The sequence below is a fragment of the Oncorhynchus mykiss genome, chromosome 17, assembly GCF_057628025.1.
Source record: "Oncorhynchus mykiss isolate SJ-2025 chromosome 17, ASM5762802v1, whole genome shotgun sequence".
In the NCBI taxonomy this organism is placed as follows: Eukaryota; Metazoa; Chordata; class Actinopteri; order Salmoniformes; family Salmonidae; genus Oncorhynchus; species Oncorhynchus mykiss.
Window position 1 is genome coordinate 31,675,560 of NC_143038.1, and position 21,280 is coordinate 31,696,839.

The 21,280-nt window shown below is 45.2% G+C and overlaps 1 protein-coding gene across 1 annotated transcript in view; it reads right to left on the reverse strand.

Moving 5' to 3' along the window:
* LOC110493998 (rho-related BTB domain-containing protein 3) overlaps positions 1–16,490 on the reverse strand; it is a 28,513-nt gene extending 12,023 nt beyond the window's left edge. The window contains exons 1-6 of the mRNA XM_090205205.1: positions 15,931–16,490; positions 15,194–15,422; positions 14,191–14,383; positions 12,291–12,448; positions 11,958–12,066; positions 9,644–10,048 (exon numbers count right to left, since the gene is read on the reverse strand). Of these exons, the coding sequence (XP_090061331.1) occupies positions 9,644–10,048; positions 11,958–12,066; positions 12,291–12,448; positions 14,191–14,383; positions 15,194–15,422; positions 15,931–15,932 (1,096 nt within the window). The 5' untranslated portion in view covers positions 15,933–16,490. The remainder of the gene's footprint in view (positions 1–9,643; positions 10,049–11,957; positions 12,067–12,290; positions 12,449–14,190; positions 14,384–15,193; positions 15,423–15,930) is intronic.
* Positions 16,491–21,280: the final 4,790 nt, after the last annotated feature.

The window sequence follows — 21,280 nt, forward strand, 5'->3', positions numbered from 1 at the left end:
CAATACTTTGTTATATACCCTTTGTTGGCAATGACAGAGGTCAAACGTTTTCTGTAAGTCTTCACAAGGTTTTCACACACTGTTGCTGGTATGTTGGCCCATTCCTCCATGCAGATCTCCTCTAGAGCAGTGATGTTTTGGGGCTGCTGCTGGGCAACACATAAAATCTTTGGAGGAAGTTGAAAGTCCATGGGGTTGAGATCTGGAGACTGGCTAGGCCCCTCCAGGACCTTGAAATGCTTCTTACGAAGCCACTCCTTCGTTGCCCGGGTGGTGTGTTTGGGATCATTGTCATGCTGAAAGACCCAGCCACGTTTCATCTTCAATGCCCTTGCTGATGGAAGGAGGTTTTCATTCAAAATCTCATGATACATGGCCCCATTCATTCTTTCCTTTACACGGATCAGTCGTCCTGGTCCCTTTGCAGAAAAACAGCCCCAAAGCATGATGTTTCCACCCCCATGCTTCACAGTAGGTATGGTGTTCTTTGGATGCAACTCAGCATTCTTTGTCCTCCAAACACGACGAGTTGAGTTTTTACCAAAAAGTTATATTTTGGTTTCATCTGACCATGTGACATTCTCTCAATCTTCTTCTGGATCATCCAAATGCTCTCTAGCAAACTTCAGACGGGCCTGGACATGTACTGGCTTAAGCAGGGGGACACGTCTGGCACTGCAGGATTTGAGTCCCTGGCGGCGTAGTGTGTTACTGATGGTGGGCTTTGTTACTTTGGTCCCAGCTCTCTGCAGGTCATTCACTAGGTCCCCCCGTGTGGTTCTGGGATTTTTGCTCACCGTTCTTGTGATCATTCTGACCCCACGGGGTGAGATCTTGCGTGGAGCCCCAGATCGAGGGAGATTATCAGTGGTCTTGTATGTCTTCCATTTCCTAATAATTGCTCCCACAGTTGATTTCTTCAAACCAAGCTGCTTACCTATTGCAGATTGAGTCTTCCCAGCCTGGTGCAGGTCTACAAATTTGTTTCTGATGTCCTTTGACAGCTCTTTGGTCTTGGCCATAGTGGAGTTTGGAGTGTGACTGTTTGAGGTTGTGGACAGGTGTCTTTTATACTGATAACAAGTTCAAACAGGTGCCATTAATACAGGTAACGAGTGGAGGACAGAGGAGCCTCTTAAAGAAGAAGTTACAGGTCTGTGAGAGCCAGAAATCTTGCTTGTTTGTAGGTGACCAAGGGACTCAAATCCTGCTGTGCCAGACGTGTCCCCCTGCTTAAGCCAGTACATGTCCAGGCCCGTCTGAAGTTTGCTAGAGAGCATTTGGATGATCCAGAAGAAGATTGGGAGAATGTCATATGGTCAGACGAAACCAAAATATAACTTTTTGGTAAAAACTCAACTCGTCGTGTTTGGAGGACAAAGAATGCTGAGTTGCATCCAAAGAACACCATACCTACTGTGAAGCATGGGGGTGGAAACATCATGCTTTGGGGCTGTTTTTCTGCAAAGGGACCAGGACGACTGATCCGTGTAAAGGAAAGAATGAATGGGGCCATGTATCATGAGATTTTGAGTTAAAACCTCCTTCCATCAGCAAGTGCATTGAAGATGAAACGTGGCTGGGTCTTTCAGCATGACAATGATCCCAAACACACCTCCCGGGCAACGAAGGAGTGGCTTCGTAAGAATAATTTCAAGGTCCTGGAGTGGCCTAGCCAGTCTCCAGATCTCAACCCCATAGAAAATCTTCTGAGGAGTTGAAAGTCCGTGTTGCCTAGCAACAACCCCAAAACATCACTGCTCTAGAGGAGATCTGCATGGAGGAATGAGCCAAAATACCAGCAACAGTGTGTGAAAACCTTGTGAAGACTTACAGAAAACGTTTGACCTCTGTCATTGCCAACACAGGGTATATAACAAATAATTGAGAGAAACTTTTGTTATTGACCAAATACTTATTTTCCACCATAATTTGCAAATACATTCATTAAAAATCCTACAATGTGATTTTCTGGATTTTTTTTCTCATTTTGTCTGTCATAGTTGAAGTGTACCTATGATGAAAATTACAGGCCTCTCATCTTTTTAAGTGGGAGAACTTGCACAATTGGTGGCTGACTAAATACTTTTTTGCCCCACCACACGGCAGGGTAGCCTAGTGGTTAGAGTGTTGGACTAGTAACCGGAAGGTTGCAAGTTCAAACCCCTGAGCTGACAAGGTACAAATCTGTTGTTCTGCCCCTGAACAAGGCAGTTAACCCACTGTTCCTAGGCCGTCATTGAAAATAAGAATTTGGTCTTAACTGACTTGCCTAGTTAAATAAAGGTAAAATAAATAAAAGATTAATGAGCCAAATCTCTTTTTCGTCCACTTTCATATTAAAAAAGATCCACCTAAAATTGCGAATAATTCCCAACTATTTGCACATTCAGATCAAGATTTTTGTTAATTAATATCATCATACCTTTTGAGTTCCTTTGTCCATGACAGAAAATATTTCACCACCCCATTCCTTTTTCCACACAACTTCATCTAAGGATGTAGAGTGTGTTTCCTGTAAACAGTATGTTATATTCCTTTTCTTTTAGCCACGTAAAGACTGATCTTTTTTTATAATCTGCTAAACCATTAAAATTATAACTGGCTATACTTATTTCACCCCTTACCATAACTAGATACTATTCTCAGTCTAAATTGACCATAATTAGTGCTCATAAAGTTACTGCCGTCAGAGGTATTATGACGGTCAAAACTAGATCTTTCAAATGTCTGATATTTAACATTTTAAAAATAGGTTCTAGCAATATATGTAGCGGTTTTGTTTTAATCAAAAATAACAAACCGGGTGTTTTCCAGCATACAGTGTTCAGCTGCGCACTCCGATGACGTGTGATGACAATGAGGGAGTTAATTTGTGGAATGTAGTTCCTTCTTAATGCGTTTGAGAAAGAACAGCTCAAATAAGCAAAGAGAAACGACAGTTCATCAGTACTTTAAGACATGAAGGTCAGTCAATACGGAACATTTCAAGAACTTTTAAAGTATCTTCACGTGCAGTCGCAAACACCATCAAGAGCTATGATGAAACTGGCTCTCATGAGGACCGCCACAGGAATGGAAGACCCAGAGTTACCTCTGCTGCAGAGGAAACGTTTGTTAGAGTTACCAGCCTCATAAATTGCAGCCCAAATAAATGCTTCACAGACTTCAAGTAACAGACACATCTCAACATCAACTGTTCAGAGGAGACTGTGTGAATCAGGCCTTCATGGTCGAATTGCTGCAAAAACACTACTAAAGGACACCAATAAGAAGAAGAGACTTGATTGGGCCAAGAAACACAAGCAATTGACTTTAGACCGGTGGAAATGTGTATTTTGGTCTGGAGTCCAAATTGGAGATTTGTGTGGGTGAACGGATGATCTCCGCATGTGTTTTTCCCACTGTAAAGCATGGAGGAGGAGGTGTTATGGATGGTGTGTAGGTGCTTTGCTGGTCTGTGATTTATTTAAACTTCAAGGCACACTTAACCAGCATAGCTACCACAGCATTCCGCAGCGATACGCAATCCAATCTGGTTTGGACTTGGTGGGACTATAATTTATTTTTCAACAGATCAATGACCCAACACACCTCCAGGCTGTGTAAGAGCTATTTTACCAAGAATGAGAGTGATGGAGTGCTGCATCAGATGACCTGGTCTCCACAATCCCCCGACCTCAACCAAATTGAGATGGTTTGGGATGAGTCGGACCGCAGAGTGAAGGAAAAGCAGCCAACAAGTGCAAGGCATATGTGGGAACTCCTTCAAGACTGTTGGAAAATCATTCCAGGTGAAGCTGGTTGAGAGAATGCCAATAGTGTGCAAAGCTGTCAACAAGGCAAAGGGTGGCTATTTGAAGAATCTCAAATATAAAATATACACTGGTCAAAAAAATAAAGGGAACACTAAATAACACATCCTAGATCAGAATGAATGAAATATTCTTAAATACTTTTTTCTTTACATGGTTGAATGTGCTGACAACAAAATCACACAAAAATGATCAATGGAAATCAAATTTATCAACCCATGGAGGTCTGGATTTGGAGTCACACTCAAAATTAAAGTGGAAAACCACACTACAGGCTGATCCAACTTTGATGTAATGTCCTTAAAACAAGTCAAAATGAGGCTCAGTAATGTGTGTGGCCTCCACGTGCCTGTATGACCTCCCTACAACGCCTGGGTATGCTCCTGATGAGGTGGCGGATGGTCTCCTGAGGGATCTCCTCCCAGACCTGGACTAAAGCATCCGCCAACTCCTGGACAGTCTGTGGTGCAACATGGCGTTGGTGGATGGAGCGAGACATGATGTCCCAGATGTGCTCAATTGGATTTAGGTCTGGGGAACGGGTGGGCCAGTCCATAGCATCAATGCCTTCCTCTTGCAGGAACTGCTGACACACTCCAGCCACATGAGGTCTAGCATTGTCTTGCATTAGGAGGAACCCAGGGCCAACCGCCCCAGCATATGATCTCACAAGGGGTCTGATGATCTCATCTCGGTACCTAATGGCAGTCAGGCTACCTCTGGTGAGCACATGGAGGGCTGTGCGGCCCCCCAAAGAAATGCCACCCCACACCATGACTGACCCACTGCCAAACCGGTCATGCTGGAGGATGTTGCAGGCAGCAGAACGTTCTCCACGGCGTCTCCAGACTCTGTCACGTCTGTCACGTGCTCAGTGTGAACCTGCTTTCATCTGTGAAGAGCACAGGGCACCAGTGGCAAATTTGCCAATCTTAGTGTTCTCTGGCAAATGCCAAACGTCCTGCACGGTGTTGGGCTGTAAGCACAACTCCCATCTGTGGACGTCGGGCCCTCATACCACCCTCATGGAGTCTGTTTCTGACCGTTTGAGCAGACACATGCACATTTGTGGCCTGCTGGAGGTCATTTTGCAGGGCTCTGGCAGTGCTCCTCCTGCTCCTCCTTGCACAAAGGCGGAGGTAGCGGTCCTGCTGCTGAGTTGTTGCCCTCCTACGGCCTCCTCCACGCCTCCTGATGTACTGGCCTGTCTCCTGGTAGCGCCTTCATGCTCTGGACACTACGCTGACAGACACAGCAAACATTCTTGCCACAGCTCGCATTGATGTGCCATCCTGGATGAGCTGCACTACCTGAGCCACTTGTGTGGGTTGTAGACTCCATCTCATGCTACCACTAGAGTGAAAGCACCGCCAGCATTCAAAGGTGACCAAAACATCAGCCAGGAAGCATAGGAACCGAGAAGTGGTCTGTGGTCACCACCTGCAGAACCACTCCTTTATTGGGGGTGTCTTGCCTATTGCCTATAATTTCCACCTGTTGTCTATTCCATTTGCACAACAGCATGTGAAATGTATTGTCAATCAGTGTTGCTTCCTAAGTGGACAGTTTGATTTCACAGAAGTGTGATTGACTTGGAATTACATTGTGTTGTTTAAGTGTTCCCTTTATTTTTTTGAGCAGTGTATTTTGATTTGTTTAACACTTGTTTTGGTTACTACATGATTCCATATGTGTTATTTCATAGTTTTGATGTCTTCACTATTATTCTACAATGTAGAAAATAGTACAAATAAAGAAAAACCCTTGAATGAGTAGGTGTTCTAAAACTTTTGACCAGTAGTGTATATATAGATGCGGCAAAGAGATCAATGGAACACAGACCATTTGGGAAATAAATTGGTGCCCATTCAAAAAATCTGATCTAACAAAGTGGATATTCCTCAAATCCGTCATGATGTCAGTGTTCTAACAAGCCCACAATGTGGTTACTAAAATCTGATTTGGAAATATTTGTCCTTTTACTAAATGCTAACTCCAGTTCATGTAAGCTGGTAGCATGGCTAGCCATATAGAAATGGGAAGTGGTAGTTGGAGTCTTTTGTAAGTGTAATGCAGTTGACTGGTAACAATGACGTGGACATGTACTGGTGTTGACATCCATATCAGCATTATACTCTGCTCTTTACCCCAAAATAGTGTGAATACACATAAACATTATCCTTAATGCTAATTTTGCTGGGAGACAATAAGGAGATTCAGAATCTTTCCCACACGGCGGGACCCGATAGGGGTGTTTCCATTGATTTGTCCGAGTGCGATTGATCTTTTTAATGCATGTACAGTGGCAAGAAAAAGTATGTGAACCCTTTGGAAATACCTGGATTTCTGAATGAATTGGTCATAAACTTTGATCTTCATCTAAGTCACAACAATAGACAAACACAATCTGCTTAAACTTATAACACAAACAATTATATGTTTTCTTGTCTTTATTGTACACACCGTGTAAACATTCACAGTGCAGGGTGGGCAAAGTATGTGAACCCTTGGATTTAATATCTGGTTGACTCCTTTGGCAGCAATAACCTCAACTAAACATTTTCTGTAGTTGCGGATCAGGCGGAATTTTGGACCGTTCCTCTTTACAAAACTGTTTTAGTTCAGAAATATTCTTGGGATGTCTGGTGTGAACCGCTCTCGAGGTCACAGCATCTCAATCACGTTGAGGTCCAGAAGGCGTATTTTCTTCTGTTGAAGACATTCTGTTGTTGATTTGCTTCTCTGTTTCGGGTCGTTGTCCTGTTGCATCACCCAACATCTGTTGAGCTTCAATTGGCGGACAGATAGCCTTACATTCTCCTGCAAAATGTCTTGATAAACTCGGGAATTAATTTTTCTGTAGATGATAGCAAGCTGTCCAGGCCCTGAGGCAGCAAAGCAGCCCCAAATCATGATGCTCCCTCCCCCATACTTTTGAGTTGGGATGAGGTTTTGATGTTGATGTGCTGGGCCTTTTTTATCTCCACACATAGTGTTGTGTGTTCCTTTTAAACAACTCAACTTTAGCTTAATCTGGCCACAGAATATTTTGCCAGTAGCGCTGTGGAACATCCTGGTTCTCATTTGCTAACTTCAGACGTGCAGCAATGTTTTTTTTGGACCACAGTGGCTTCTTCCATGGTGTCCTCCAATGAACACTATTCTTGTTTAGTGTTTTACGTGTCGTAGACTCGTCAAGAGATGTTAGCATGTTCCAGAGATTTCTACAAGTCTTTAGCTGACACTAGGATTCTTCTAAACTTCATTGAGCATTCTGCGCTGTGCTCTTGCAGTCATCTTTGCAGGACGGCCACTCCTAGGGAGAGTAGCAACAGTGCTGAATTTTCTCCATTTATAGACAATTTGTCTTACCGTGGACTGATGAACATTAAGGCTTTTAGAGATACTTTTGTAACCATTTCCAGCTTTATACAAGTCAATAATTATTAATCGTAGGTCTTCAGAGATCTCTTTTGTTCAAGGCATGGTTTACATCAGGCAATGCTTCTTATGAATAGCAAACTCAAATTTTGTGAGTATTTTTATAGGGCAGCTCTAACCAACCATCTCCAAACTCGTCTCATTGATTGGACTCCTGGGTAGCTGACTCCTGACTCCAATTAGCTTTTGGAGAAGTCATTAGCCTCGGGATTCACATACTTTTTCTAACCTACACTGTGAATGTTTAAATTATATATTCAATATAGACAAGAAAAATACTTTGTGTGTTATTTAAGCACACTGTGTTTGTCTATTGTGACTTAGATGAAGACCAGATCAAATTTGATGACCAATTTATGCAGAAATCCAAGTAATTGCAAAGGGTTCACATACTTTTCCCTGCCACAGAAACAGACACTCATATACAGTATTGAGTCTGTATACAAAACATTCCATGACAGACTGACCAGGTGAAAGCCACGATCCCTTATTGATGTCACTTGTTAAATCCACTTCAATCAGTGTAAATGAAGGGGAGGAGACAGGTTAAAGAAGATTTTTAAGGCTTGAGACAATTGAGACATTGATTGTGCATGTGTGCCATTCAGAGGGTGAATGGGCAAGACAAAAGATTTAAGTGCCTTCAAACAGGGTACAGTGCCAGGCGCACCGGTTTGTGTCAAGAACTGCAATGCTGCTGGATTTTTCACACTCAACAGTTTTCCGTGTGTCTCATGAATGGTCCACTACCCAAAGAACATCCAGTCAACTTGACACAAGTGTGAGAAGCATTGGAGTCAACATGGGCCAGCATCCCTGTAGAACGCTTGACACCTTGTAGAGTATATGGCCCGACAAATTGAGGGGAAGGGTGTAACTCAATATTAGGAAGGTGTTCCTAATGTTTGGTATACTCAGTGTATAAACACTCATGCATACCATAGAAACACTATAATACTCATACCACGGAAACAGATATACTCATATATACCCCGGACACAGACTCACATAAATCCTAATATTTATATATAGGCTACCACAGAAAAACTAATACATATGCTACCACATAAATCTGCATAAAGAAAATATGCTAATTTCCCCACCAGTGGAGTGTTTTCACCAACTGACTTGTTTACGGATAAAAATCAGTGTGCGATGACGCAGTGCAGACAAAATGTACTTTTTCGCTTACATTTTCCTCTACCGAATACAAATCTAAATTGCAATATGTTTCAATTGCATTTTCAACTCTACCGATGGTTTTGTCACAAAAACTGTTGTGTTAAATAGCATATGGGCCTATTCTAGTCTTGACATATGCATTCTAGACAACAGCTCGCAGATACAGTGCGGGTAGGCTGTGCGGGTAGTCTAAATGATGAGATTATTATGGATAAGAGCGAGAATATTTATTTGTCAAATGGCAGTCAAGCTTCGATCATCATGTCACCAGAATGAAATTGTACCGAAACTTCCATCACTCGCATAAAAACTGTGGTTGGAAACATGGTTATTGACTCAAATATAAACAACTTTGTATACTCTCTCTCATATAACATAATATTGTAGGAACACCAATGCAAATACGAAAAGATCCACAGAGTAGCATAGGAGTCACACTCATAACTACATCACAGTGGCCTACTTTTCAGAAAGTACCTGCGAGAAAGAAAAACCATTGACCGTGAGTTAGTATCCCAAGGAAAAGGCAGGAAAACTCTTTCAATTAGCATATTCCTTGAAATCATCAAACAACAGTCCTTCAGGCAGCCTTGAAGGTTGAAGGGGTGGGTGGAGTATTCCTTCATATATGAAGGCAAACAGACCATTGCAGCAGGAGGAGGTGAGTTATAGGGGTATTAGCTCATCATTTTTTATGGAGGTACTTTAGCTGATACAAGGATTAATTTAAACACCCAGCGCAGGGTAATATCCCACAAACACCTCATTCAGGAGATTAATTCCAAGCTGTGACATAAAGCTTTCTCGCTGAAAATCAACTGCTGAAATTTCCTCCAAGACAACGGTAGGTCGACTCAAGGAAAAGGTTAATTGGTTAGTTTGGTTCACAATGCAGGGTAAATGGAGGGTAAAATCATCTTAATTAAACACTGATGATCTTTATGTGGTACCATGACTAAGCACAGCCAACACACACACACACACACACACCATGGAGACTACGGATAGAGTCATAGCAGGATGTTTCATACAGTGATGGGAAATTATCCACTGCAAATGATTGCACCCACCAAAGCAGACATTAGCTCACTTAGCTAAAGCCTCGCTCTCTAGTGCTGATCCACATGCTTAAAGCACTTGGCACTTAAACTAACTTTGACATTTAAGCTTGTTTCAAAACAACAGCACTTAAACCAGTAGTTTACCTCGGTAGAGGAACATGAGTGTCTCCCATAGACACAAACACAGCAGTGGGTCCTTCACCACCAGGCGCGATAGCCGTCCGGCCAGATGCCCGTCGGGCCGCGACCCGTCCTCCATGCCCAGGCCCCCATCCCAGGTGGAGAGCAGCGATGGGGGGCCACCATCCCCCCGGCCATCCCCCCGGCAGGCGCAGCGCGATATGGGCCTCTCCCTGGCCTTGGGGCCCAGCAGCAGCTGTCTGAAATAGGGACTGACAGCACAGAGCACAGCGGCGTGCCCCCAGCCCAGTTCTTTGCCAGAGTCCCCAGAGTAGAAGGCCACGTCGGCGAACTGGCCGCCACGTTCCAGCAGCCACTGTAGGTCCTTAGAGAAGCTGGACTCCTCCACTCGGATGGGGGGAAGACGCGCTGAAGGGATGGAGTGAGAGATGTGTACAGGAAAGGGGGAGTCGTGGGAGAAAAGGGAAGAGAGGAGATGTTGGAATGAGAGAGGAGAGTAAAAGCACAGAGGGAAAAGGGGAGGAGTAAGTGTCAACATTGTTACGTATGTGGCTCCGATGGAATAAAAATGGGGAAGGTTAGCGAGAGAGAGATCAAGAGAAAGAAACAGACAGAAAATGGATGGAGGGGAGATGGTTGAAAGAGGGGGCGAAAGAATAAAGGATTTATGAGAAAAAAAATAGGGAGAACAGAAAGATGATCAGACAGTTAGCTTAGGGAGTTGGGCGTGGGAACGAGGGATGAGGGAAAAGCAGAGAATATTAAGTAAAAGGTAAACAGAGCGAGAGCGTGCGAAGGTATGTAAATCACTGTTCTATTATAAACCTATTTATGCTTAATCCATGCTGTACCCCTGTGCACCTCATCACTTTTTTATGGCCACTCTGTTTTAGCCTGGTATACAGGCAAGGCTGTTCAGGAATCAATGCACTTCATATTTCATGGACTGTGCACTATAAGGAGAGAAAGTTAAGTAGTTGGACGGGCACCAGCCAAGCCAGCCCACCCACGCACCCACTTTGGCAGTGTTGCTCTTATCTGTCAATCACCAGGCCAAAGTTCATCAGACATAGCAAAATGGAAGGCTGCTATATTCAGTACGTTAACTGTAGCTTAGCCGTGTGTTCGTATTTTTATTTTAGATTTTTTTTAATTATTTCTGCCCCCCTTTTCTCCCCAATTACGTGATTACGATCTTATTTCATCGCTGCAACTCCCAAACAGGCTCAGGAGAGGCGAAGGTCGAGTCATGCGTCCTCCGAAACATGACCCGCCAAGCCGTATCTCTTAACACCCGCTCGCTTAAACCGGAAGCCAGCTGCACCAATGTGTTGGAGGAAACACTGTTCAACTGACGACCGAAATCAGCCTGCAGGCGCCCGGCCCGTCACAAGGAGTCGCTAGAGTGCGATGAGCCAAGTAAAGCACCCCGGCCAAACCCTCCCCTAACCTGGACGACGCTGGGCCAATTGTGCGCCACCCTATGGGACTCCCGGTCACGGCTGGTTTAGCCATGTGTTCTATTTCTGTGTCCATGAACACAGATAGGTGTCAAATTTGTAATAGCACATTTACAGGAATAAAGAATAAAATAATAAACACTATAGGGTGAAGGGCTGACTAACAGATGATTCGAAACTTTGATAAAGCAATGAAAGTCTATATTCTATATTTAGTAAAGGAAGAAATTTGTCCACTAACTGTTTGCTACACAGAAATGCGATCTTCTATTGAAGTGACAACATTTCAACAATGTTTCAACCAACATGATATGATCTTCGTCACTTGAGTATTGTAGTACTATCACTAGGCTTCACTAACTGTTCTTTAGGAGCAGCAAACGGTGAGTCTGTATTCATTTTCATTGCTTTATTTGTCTCCTGTGGCATGTTTGGATGTGTGCAATTACTCTCTTTTCATCATTCAAAATTAAGTCCATGAGCCCAAAATAGCCCTGGCGTTTTCATCTCAGATCTCACAGACTTTGGATCCATGCAATAATAAATCCCCAAAAGTATTGAATCTACTATACTGGAGCAATTGTCGAAGAAATCTTAACACTATTCCACTAATCTGTGTCTGCTATCGATTTAGTTCAAACTCAAACTGTTGGCTGATTTAAAAATGTTAAATATTATTTAATTAAGTTAACAATAATATCTAGTAGCATGTTAACAACAACAGCAGCATGTGCAGAGAGAACAAGAAAGGGTTGAGAATTGAACCCTGAGGAACACCACAAGTAAAGTTGATACCATACAAAGACGCATATAAATTATTTAAAGGAGCTTCTCATCTTGCAATGCCAGTCTCTCACCTGGCTGTTCCAGATGAGGGGGGTGGGGCTCATTCAGCTTGTTGCTCCGCCTCTTCTCCGGCCTCTCTTTGGCCTTCTGCTTCAAACACTGAATCATGAAGTACTCCAGCTGAAAACATGCACAAACACACGCTTGTTAGAATAAACCCACACACACCAATAAAACATTTTAATCACATAGCAGCCAGTCACAATTCTTATCTTCACTAGTACAATGGCCAATAATTTGCCATCTGCATCATCAATGATGATTGATAGCATAGAACACTCCAATCATATACCACACCATCAAACAATATAATCAGTTCATAACTGGCTGATGCCGACACTCACCACGCTGCCAAAGTAGCGACCCACAAAGACATGGTTCAGAGAGGGCAGCTCCAGGTAAGTGGCCCCCAGGTCCCTAGAGAGCTGCAGGCCCTCACTATGGGGGACACAGCTGCTCCAGTCTGATGCACACAGGGGGCACGTGCAGGGGGGCCCCTCATCTGGACAGTGAGGGGACAGAGAAGAGGTGAGTGAGGCAGGACAACATTTACCTCCTCTAAACGCACACCAGCAAAAAATAGATATTACCCACAGAACTTCCAGCAGAACATATCAAGATTTTCTTTTATCCATCAAAGATATAACCACATACTGAAATTCAGACAGATTTACAATGCATGCACAGAGGCACACCGTGCATGCGCATACAGTAGCCTACATGCAGAGAGACAGTCAGAGTGTGAGAATATGAAGAGAAAATTACAGGGAAATGGAGGGAGGAGTAAAGAGATACAGAAACAGCATAAAAGCAGAGAAGGAGCCGGAAAGAGAGACAGAAAGAGTGTGGCGGTCTGCTCAGTGCCAAATGCAAGGGATAAATCACTCTGCTAATAAAACTACAGGCATAGAGTGAAAGCCAGACACTGTCTGTGGTGTGTGTGTGCATGTGTGTGTACAGTATGTGACGTGTCCTGCAATGATTCTGCCCTAGGTGGTCTCCTAAAACAAGGCAACAGGAAACACAGCTGTCATTCTCCACATTCATTAGGGGATAGTTTTAGCTTAGACAATAAAAGCAGTGACAAAACAACACAAAAACATTGTGTCAGGTCCACCACTACCCCACAAGGCCCCTCTCTCACCACCAAAGAGTTATCAAATACTATTATCATCTTGCAATGAAGCTCTGGCAAGATCTAAAAGCATCTCACTGTGCTAAAAAGTAACCCATCATGATTGTCCTGGATTTGTTTATACCGCTGAAATGAAAATTACTTATGGTCACGCAAATAGACATTAAAGTGGGCTTGAGGGTTAATACTTTGCTAGTTTAATACCACCGACCTGGGCAATGCTACATGTCACACTGTACCACCAAAATGTCCTGTGGTTCTTTATGTGTGTGTGTGTGTGTGTGTGTGTGTGTGTGTGTGTGTGTGTGTGTGTGTGTGTGTGTGTGTGTGTGTGTGTGTGTGTGTGTGTGTGTGTGTGTGTGTGTGTGTGTGTGTGTGTGTGTGTGTGTGTGTGTGTGTGTGTGTGTGTGTGTGTGTGTGTGTGTGTGGCTTTGGACTTTGCCTACTTCTTTCTTGCACCAAATTATGCTTGGTTTGTTTGTTTGTTGTTTTAGCCACAAAGACATTACTTAGAGACAAAATCCTGGGGCCTGTTTGAGATTGAATCATAAGATGAGCATCATGCTCTTAACTGAGAGGACAGGGAAAAGACAAATCCACTCCTTCAGCAATTTTCCCTGCTCCGAGAGTATGTAATGTAGCAATCGTTTGGTAAGCCATATTTGTCAAATTTGCAAATATAAAGATCAATTAATTAAGACTATTTCAAAAGACTCAAAATTCTGTGATTTTTGGATGATAGTAGTTTGGGTTTATTGGATCGTAAAAACAGAGTTGAGTCAAATGTCATAAACATGGTTGGATGTCATAACCTTTTATGAATGGTGTGAGGCCACATAACCAATCATTGTCAATATTTCTATACTCTAAGTGCTATGAGGCAACCACTGACTGCAACGGAATGTAAGACTGCCTAGCAAAACTTCACCACTTGACTCATGATACAAAATATCATCCTTATTTAGCCAGGCAGGTCCATTAAGATTTGTATTTTATTTAAGATGATGACCTGGCATGTGGTAAGTGCATGGTAATACAGCACAAGAAGACAACACGTCCCAACAGGACAAAATGGTGTTGTGGTCAAGGATAGACCAATGGGATCTCACCGTTTAGGCGTGCGCCCACAGCAACCAAAATGACGGGCACGCCCCAGTGACGTAGCAGGGGGCGGAGTCTAGGGGCATATCCGTTGCGCACCTGCTGGAAGGCCATCTTGTCGTTGATCGAGTACTTGATGACCAGGATGTCAGCCTGTTCTAGAACGCTCCGCACACTGGCCCAGTCACTGTCCAACAGATCCTGTCCACACACAGAGTACATACACACATTTTAAATACTTTATTTGAATCCATAAATCATATTACAGTCGAGGATTCAAACATTTTACAGGACACAGATATAATTTTCCCCAAACTGCTAGGCTGCCCATGACAGCTGACACAGAGCAGTACTTTGCTAGCTGCTTTGCCTTTGTCCTATGCAGTCCTGCAATCTGAAGGCCACGTACTGTCATGCCCGAGACCCCTAAATATCTGCACTACAAGTTGCACTGATAACCAAGGCTGTTTAAGTGTGACACAAGGGGCTGGTGTTTTTAGTATCAACATTATAGGGCCCGTTTCCCAGATCCAGTTTAAGCCCCACCCCCCCTAAAAATAACTGTTAATTGCGACTTGTAATCAGTCTCCATCAGACCTGAGAAGAAGTGGTCAGATTTGTTACACTGCCCTTGCTGAAAACAGTTTCGGAATTCAAAATGCGTGTGCATCTCAAAAGCGCTCCTCACACTCAAGGAAGCAAACACAAACAGTGGCTGGCAGAGTGACTCACTCCTTTATAACGACAATATTCATCTGACCATACAAATGCATTTTTCCCTGCCAGCTTATTGGTCTGGCTTGGCCCCTGATAACCTACATCTGTCTCTACTAATGAAATCTATTCTGAAAGGGAAAAGATTGAAGTGAAGACAAAACTCAGGAAAGTAGACTAACAGTGAAATGCTTACTTTAGGGCCCTTCCCAACAATGCAGCGAGAAACATTTTGAAATCATATAAAAATAATCACCCACCCCAACATCTCCAGAGCCAAAATACACACACACTTACCCAGCTAGGGCAGTCCTGCACCACCACAGTGACGTCTCCAAAAACGTGGGACGTGTACTCCATGAAGGCCGGGTTGGACAGGCTGCTCTCCTCAGGCCCTCCGGCCATGGCGCCGTGGCCCAAATAACTCCACAGCAGGCCCCCTTGGAGCTGGCCCTGACCCATGGCCTCTTCTCCTGGCCCCACTCCCCCGGGGCACTCACTGCCCAGCGCAACAATATGAATGGACCTGTAAGTAAAGCACACCAGATGGGGGGGACACAGTCAGGGTCAGACCCATTAGGAACCAGACAAGCAGAGATGGGCTGACAGATATGGTGTGCTGCCTGGTACACTACGGGGTAGGTAGGGTGAATGTGATGTGTCTCTCAAATGCAGTGTGGGATGCAGCAAAGGAGGGAATTAGGGGGAAGTCAGGTGAACGTGTCTCTAATACTGCGCCTGTGAGAGATGCAACAAGGAGGGAATTAAGAGCCTTTTCCTCTTATTATACATGTCTATCACGGAGACACTGCATCAGGTTGTGTCATTGAGCGAATGACACCGACAGGCGTTGCTCTGTCGGATTTGTTTAGATTAAAAAAACAATTGAGAATTGAATTATTATTATGCAATTATCCTATTCATAGCCCATTATTGGCAAAACATGCGTGGTACAAGCACACAGTAGAAACGCGGGAGGAAAGTAGGCTACCCTGTCTTTTGCATCAATTAATGAGGTGCAGACAGCAACTTACATGGTCACCACGGGTTTCTGCTGGTCAATGCCTTGAACACGTTCTCCCACCGTGCGTTTTCACATGGGTCCGCAGTGAGAGGCTTTTCCGCAATGAGTCCCGAGTATGGGGACGTTAATCCCTCATATCGGTGACTCGCTCCCCGCGACCGCGGTTGAAGAGTTTCACAATCCCGTGTATTTCCTTCTCGTTGTTCATTCATAAAGCAAAACCTCTTACAGTTTACGGTAATGTAAAGGAATGTAAACACTACTGGTTGGATCCAGCCGGCGCCGTGGACTACCACTGCGCTAAAAAAAATAAACAAGTTGTCAATAGCTAAAAAATATTTTTTTTAAATAAACGACGCGGAGAAACCAGCACCTCAATATTCCTGGCACTCATGCCACCGCTTTATCCAATGAAAATTGACGTCGCTGTATAAAACAAAGTCCACTGGGCAGAGGAAGAAGTGGGGAGGTAATGCACGGAGAGAGCGAGAGAGACTGGGATAGAGCAACAGACCGTGCTGATGGAGAGTGGACGCGCCTGACTCAGCAGCAAACAATACACGCGCGCACGCACGCAAACAGCAGTACACATCTACAGCCACAAAATGACGCGCAGCACAAATTGCTATTGTTATGTCCTTACCTCATTAGGCGAACCTCCACACACTCACTGTGTTTTCTCCGGACTGTAAAAAAAAAAATCTCGCCCGTTGGTTAACCTAATCTTATTTATTCTCATTATTCCAGCTCCCATTATTAATTAATGCAAGGGATGGAGTTTCCCAACATGGTCTTAGATTAGCATTATTCAGTGGCTGTGAACACAAATACATTCCAATAAAATGTAATTAGGCCGGATAATCTTTAAAACATGGAACATCGACACAGTGACAAACACTGCTCTATTCTCACTGTAGGCTATTTGACCGCTCCAACATTGTGTCTCTCAGGATCATGTATAACGAATAAGGCTAATTTACTCTCCCAATGTATGGAATTGACTTGCAATACTTTTAAGTTTATGACATGATTGCTAATAGGGCCTATACACCAAGACACCATATGCACACCAAGACATGTTGCCCTATACAATGATAATGACATGATAATGAAGAAGTGTTGAAGTGGGATGTTATGCAGATTAAGCTTGAGTCGGTGGAATAATTGGTGTTAGGGTTGATGCGGTGTGATACTGTAGTCAATTCTAATGAGTTATGTGCAGTATAAGTAGAGTCCCTAGGACCTAAGGGGGTTGTTCACTGTGAGGGATGGACCTCAAGACAAGCGGCCTAACTGTAATAGAGGTTGTTCGGTGAAACACGCTCAGATAATAACCTTGCCTGAGTGAGACCTGAAGACCTGCGTTGACACTCAGAGCTAATGCCTATACAAAAAAAATATTTGTTATTGTCACATACACCAGATAGGTGCATGTGTTGTTTTACAGGGTCACCCATAGTAGTACAGATCCCCCTGTAGCAAATTAGGGTAAAGTGCCTTGCTGAAGGGCACATCGACAGACTTTTCACTTTGCTGGCTCTGATATTCAAACCAGCAACCTTTCGGTTACTGGCCCAACACTCTAGCCGCTAGGCTACCGGCTGCCCTTTAGCTCAGTGGGCTAACACAGTCTGAGTCCACAGTCACAGTGGTGTTCTGACTTGGATGTATATCTGCAAAGAAGAAGAGGTCAAAAGGGGGTGAAGTGTAACATGTTTTGGATTGTGTGATGCGTTTGCTTTAGTTCAGTGTATAGAAGACCATGGTTCCAACCATAGCCACGGGAAGTAGTTTGGGGGTGGGGGTGCAGCGATGATTTAATATATATATATTTTTAATTTTTGTATGTTTTCCGGGGTGCTGCAGCGCCCTCAGCACCCCTACTTCCCGCGGCTATGGTTCCAACCCTATTGATGCAGAGGAGTCAAAGACCTATGACTGACATAGCAGACTATGTTTTATATTTATATTCATGTCTTCAGAAGAAAGAATTGCAAACTTTGCACTCAAATGCTTAGCAACGTTGTCCTTGTCTTTGAACCAAAAATATACATTAAGAAAAGAGGGTTCCATCTTTTAGTTATAACTAAAATGTAGATGCGGTGCCTCATTCTAATATTTTGGGGCGTGGTTTGCGCAGAGCTCTTTTTGTGCAACCGTGAGTAAGAGTGACATTGTAGCTTATCTAATCATTATCTAACACCATTAGATGTTAAATAACATATGGCCAGTAATGGTGTCTTGTGAAATACTTGAGAACTGTTGATTAAATCAGTGGTTCTCAATTCTCTCGTCATGTACCGCCAGCCAGCTGTAATGCCCGGGTTGTAGTGGAGGAAGAAGTCAGGCGCAGGTAACAGAGAGTTCAAGATAGCTATACTTTTAATTCACCACACCGGTGAAAACGACGCCACCCAAACAAATGCCCCAAAACACGGGGAACTAAACAGTCTAGAAAAACACACATACACGGACAACCGTGACTTACAGTCGTGCACAATAGTACACCGAAAATAATCCCGTACACCCAGCAGGCGAGCCGGCTGGATAGTAAAGCCCAACCAATTAACCTAACTAAACACAGGTGTAACTAATAAACAGACAAGGAGGAAAAAAGGATCAGTGGCAGCTAGTAGACCGGTGACGACGACCGCTGAGCGCCACCCAAACAGGAAGGGGAGCCACCTTCGGTTGGAGTCGTGACAGTATCCCGCAGCGCGCCGACACCGGCCTTGAGGGCGACCCTGAGGGCGAAGCGCAGGGGATCCAGATGGAGGCGATGGAAATCCCTCAACATTGACGGATCCAAGATGTCCCCCACCGGTACCCAGCACCTCTCCTCCGGACCGTACCCCTCCCAGTCCACGAGGTACTGTAGGCCCCTCACCCGGCGTCTCGAGTCCAGAATGGCCCGTATCGTGTATGCCGGGGACCCCTCGATGTCCAGAGGGGGAGGAGGGACCTCCGGCACCTCACCGTCCTGCAGGGGACCAGCTACCACCGGCCTGAGGAGAGACACATGAAACGAGGGGTTAATACGATAATAGGAAGGGAGTTGTAATCGATAACACACCTCGTTTATCCTCCTCAGGACTTTGAAGGGCCCCACACACTGCGGCCCCAGCTTCCGGCAGGGCAAGCGGAGGGGTAGGTTTCGTGACGGAGTGAGTTTTGGGCCAACTCCGCCTATGGGACGTACCTAGACCACTCGCTGGGCCGGTCCTGGCAATACGACCGCAGAAACCTACCCACCTCCTGGCTCACTCTCTCCACCTGCCCATTACTCTCGGGATGATAACCGGAGGTAAGGCTGACCGAGACCCCCAGACGCTCCATGAACGCCCTCCATACCCGGGACGTGAACTGGGGACCCTGATCAGAGACGATGTCCTCCGGCACCCCGCAGTGCCGGAAGACGTGGGTGAATAACGCCTCCGCAGTCTGTAGGGCTGTAGGGAGACCGGGCAACGGGAGGAGACGGCAGAACTTAGAAAATCGATCCACAACCAGCAAAACCATAGTGTTCCCCTGAGACAGGGGGAGATCGGTCAGGAAATCTACTGATAAGTGAGACCATGGCCGTTGTGGAACGGGGAGGGGGTGTAACTTCCCTCTAGGAAGGTGCCTAGGAGCCTTACTCTGGGCGCACACTGAACAGGAAGAGACATAAACCCTAACGTCCCTAGCCAAGGTGGGCCACCAATACTTCCCCCGGAGGCCCCGCACTGTCCTCGCCACCCCAGGATGACCCGATGAGGGTAGGGTGTGAGCCCACCAAATCAGTTGGTCCCGAACACCAAGCGGCACATACTTACGCCCAGCAGGACACTGAGGAGGCGCAGGCTCCGCCCGTAACGCTCAATGTCCGAGTCCACCTCCCATACCACTGGTGCCATCAGACTTGAGGCTGGAAGGATGGGAGTAGGCTCGGTGGACCGATCCTCCGTGTCATGAAGACGGAACAGCGCGTCAGCCTTTACGTTCAGGGAGCCTGGTCTATACAACAGAGTAAACCTGAATCGGGTGAAGAACATGGCCCACCTTGCCTGACTTGGATTCAGTCTCCTAGCTGCCCGAATATACTCCAGATTCTGGTGGTCGGTCCAGATGAGAAAGGGGTGCTTAGCCCCCTCAAGCCAGTGTCTCCACACCCTCAGGGCCTTGACCACCACTAACAACTCCCGGTCCCCCACATCATAGTTACGCTCCGCCGGACTGAGCTTCCTCAAAAAGAAAGCGCAGGGGCAGAGTTTTGGTGGCGTACCCGAGAGCTGTGATAGCACGGCACCCACCCCAGCCTCGGACGCGTTCACCCCCACTATGAATGCTAGAGAGGGGTCCGGGTGTGCCAACACGGGTGCATCCATGAACAGCGCCTTCAACCTATTGAAGGCTCTGTCCGCCTCTGCCGACCACCGCAAACGCATCGCCCCCCCCCCCCTTCAGCAGTGAGGTAATGGGGCCGCTAACTGGCCAAAACCCCGGATAAACCTCCAGTAGTAATTGGCAAACCCCCAAGAACCGCTGCACCTCCTTCACCGTGGTAGGAGTCGGCCAATTACGCACAGCCTTAATGCGGTCACACTCCATCACCACCCCCGAGGTGGAAATGCGATAACCCAGGAAGGAGACGGCTCGTTTGGAGAACACACACTTCTCAGCCTTGACGTATAGGTCATGCTCCAGCAGTCTACCAAGCACCTTGCGTACCAGAGACACATGCGCGGCGCGGGTGGCGGAATAGATCAGAATATCATCAATATAAACAACCACACCCTGCCCGTGCAGGTCCCTGAGAATCTCGTTTACAAAGGATTGAAAGACGACGGGAGCATTCTTTAACCCATACGGCATGACGAGGTACTCATAGTGGCCCGATGTGGTACTAAACGTGGTTTTCCACTCGTCTCTATCCCGAATACGCACCAGACTATACACGCTCATGAGATCCAGTTTTGTGAAAAACTGTGCTCTGTGAAATGATTCTACCGCCGTAGCGATGAGAGGTAGTGGGTAACTGTTACTGTAATTTCATTATTTCCAATATGTTTTCATTAATTGAATTCACTTACTTTTTAATTCACCACACCGGTGAAAACGACGCCACCCAAACAAAAGGATCAGTGGCAGCTAGTAGGCCGGTGACGACGACCGCCAGGCGCCACCCGAACAGGAAGGGGAGCCACCTTCGGTTGGAGTCAAGACACCAGCACACATGATTCAACTTGTCAATTAACACAATATTAACACCTATGTAATTTTAACACTATAATATAGCTAACCAGAAGGAAAAAAACATGTTTTTTCTTCAAACGTTTTTCTTCAAACGTTTTTTCAACCTTTGAGATTGAGAAAAGTTC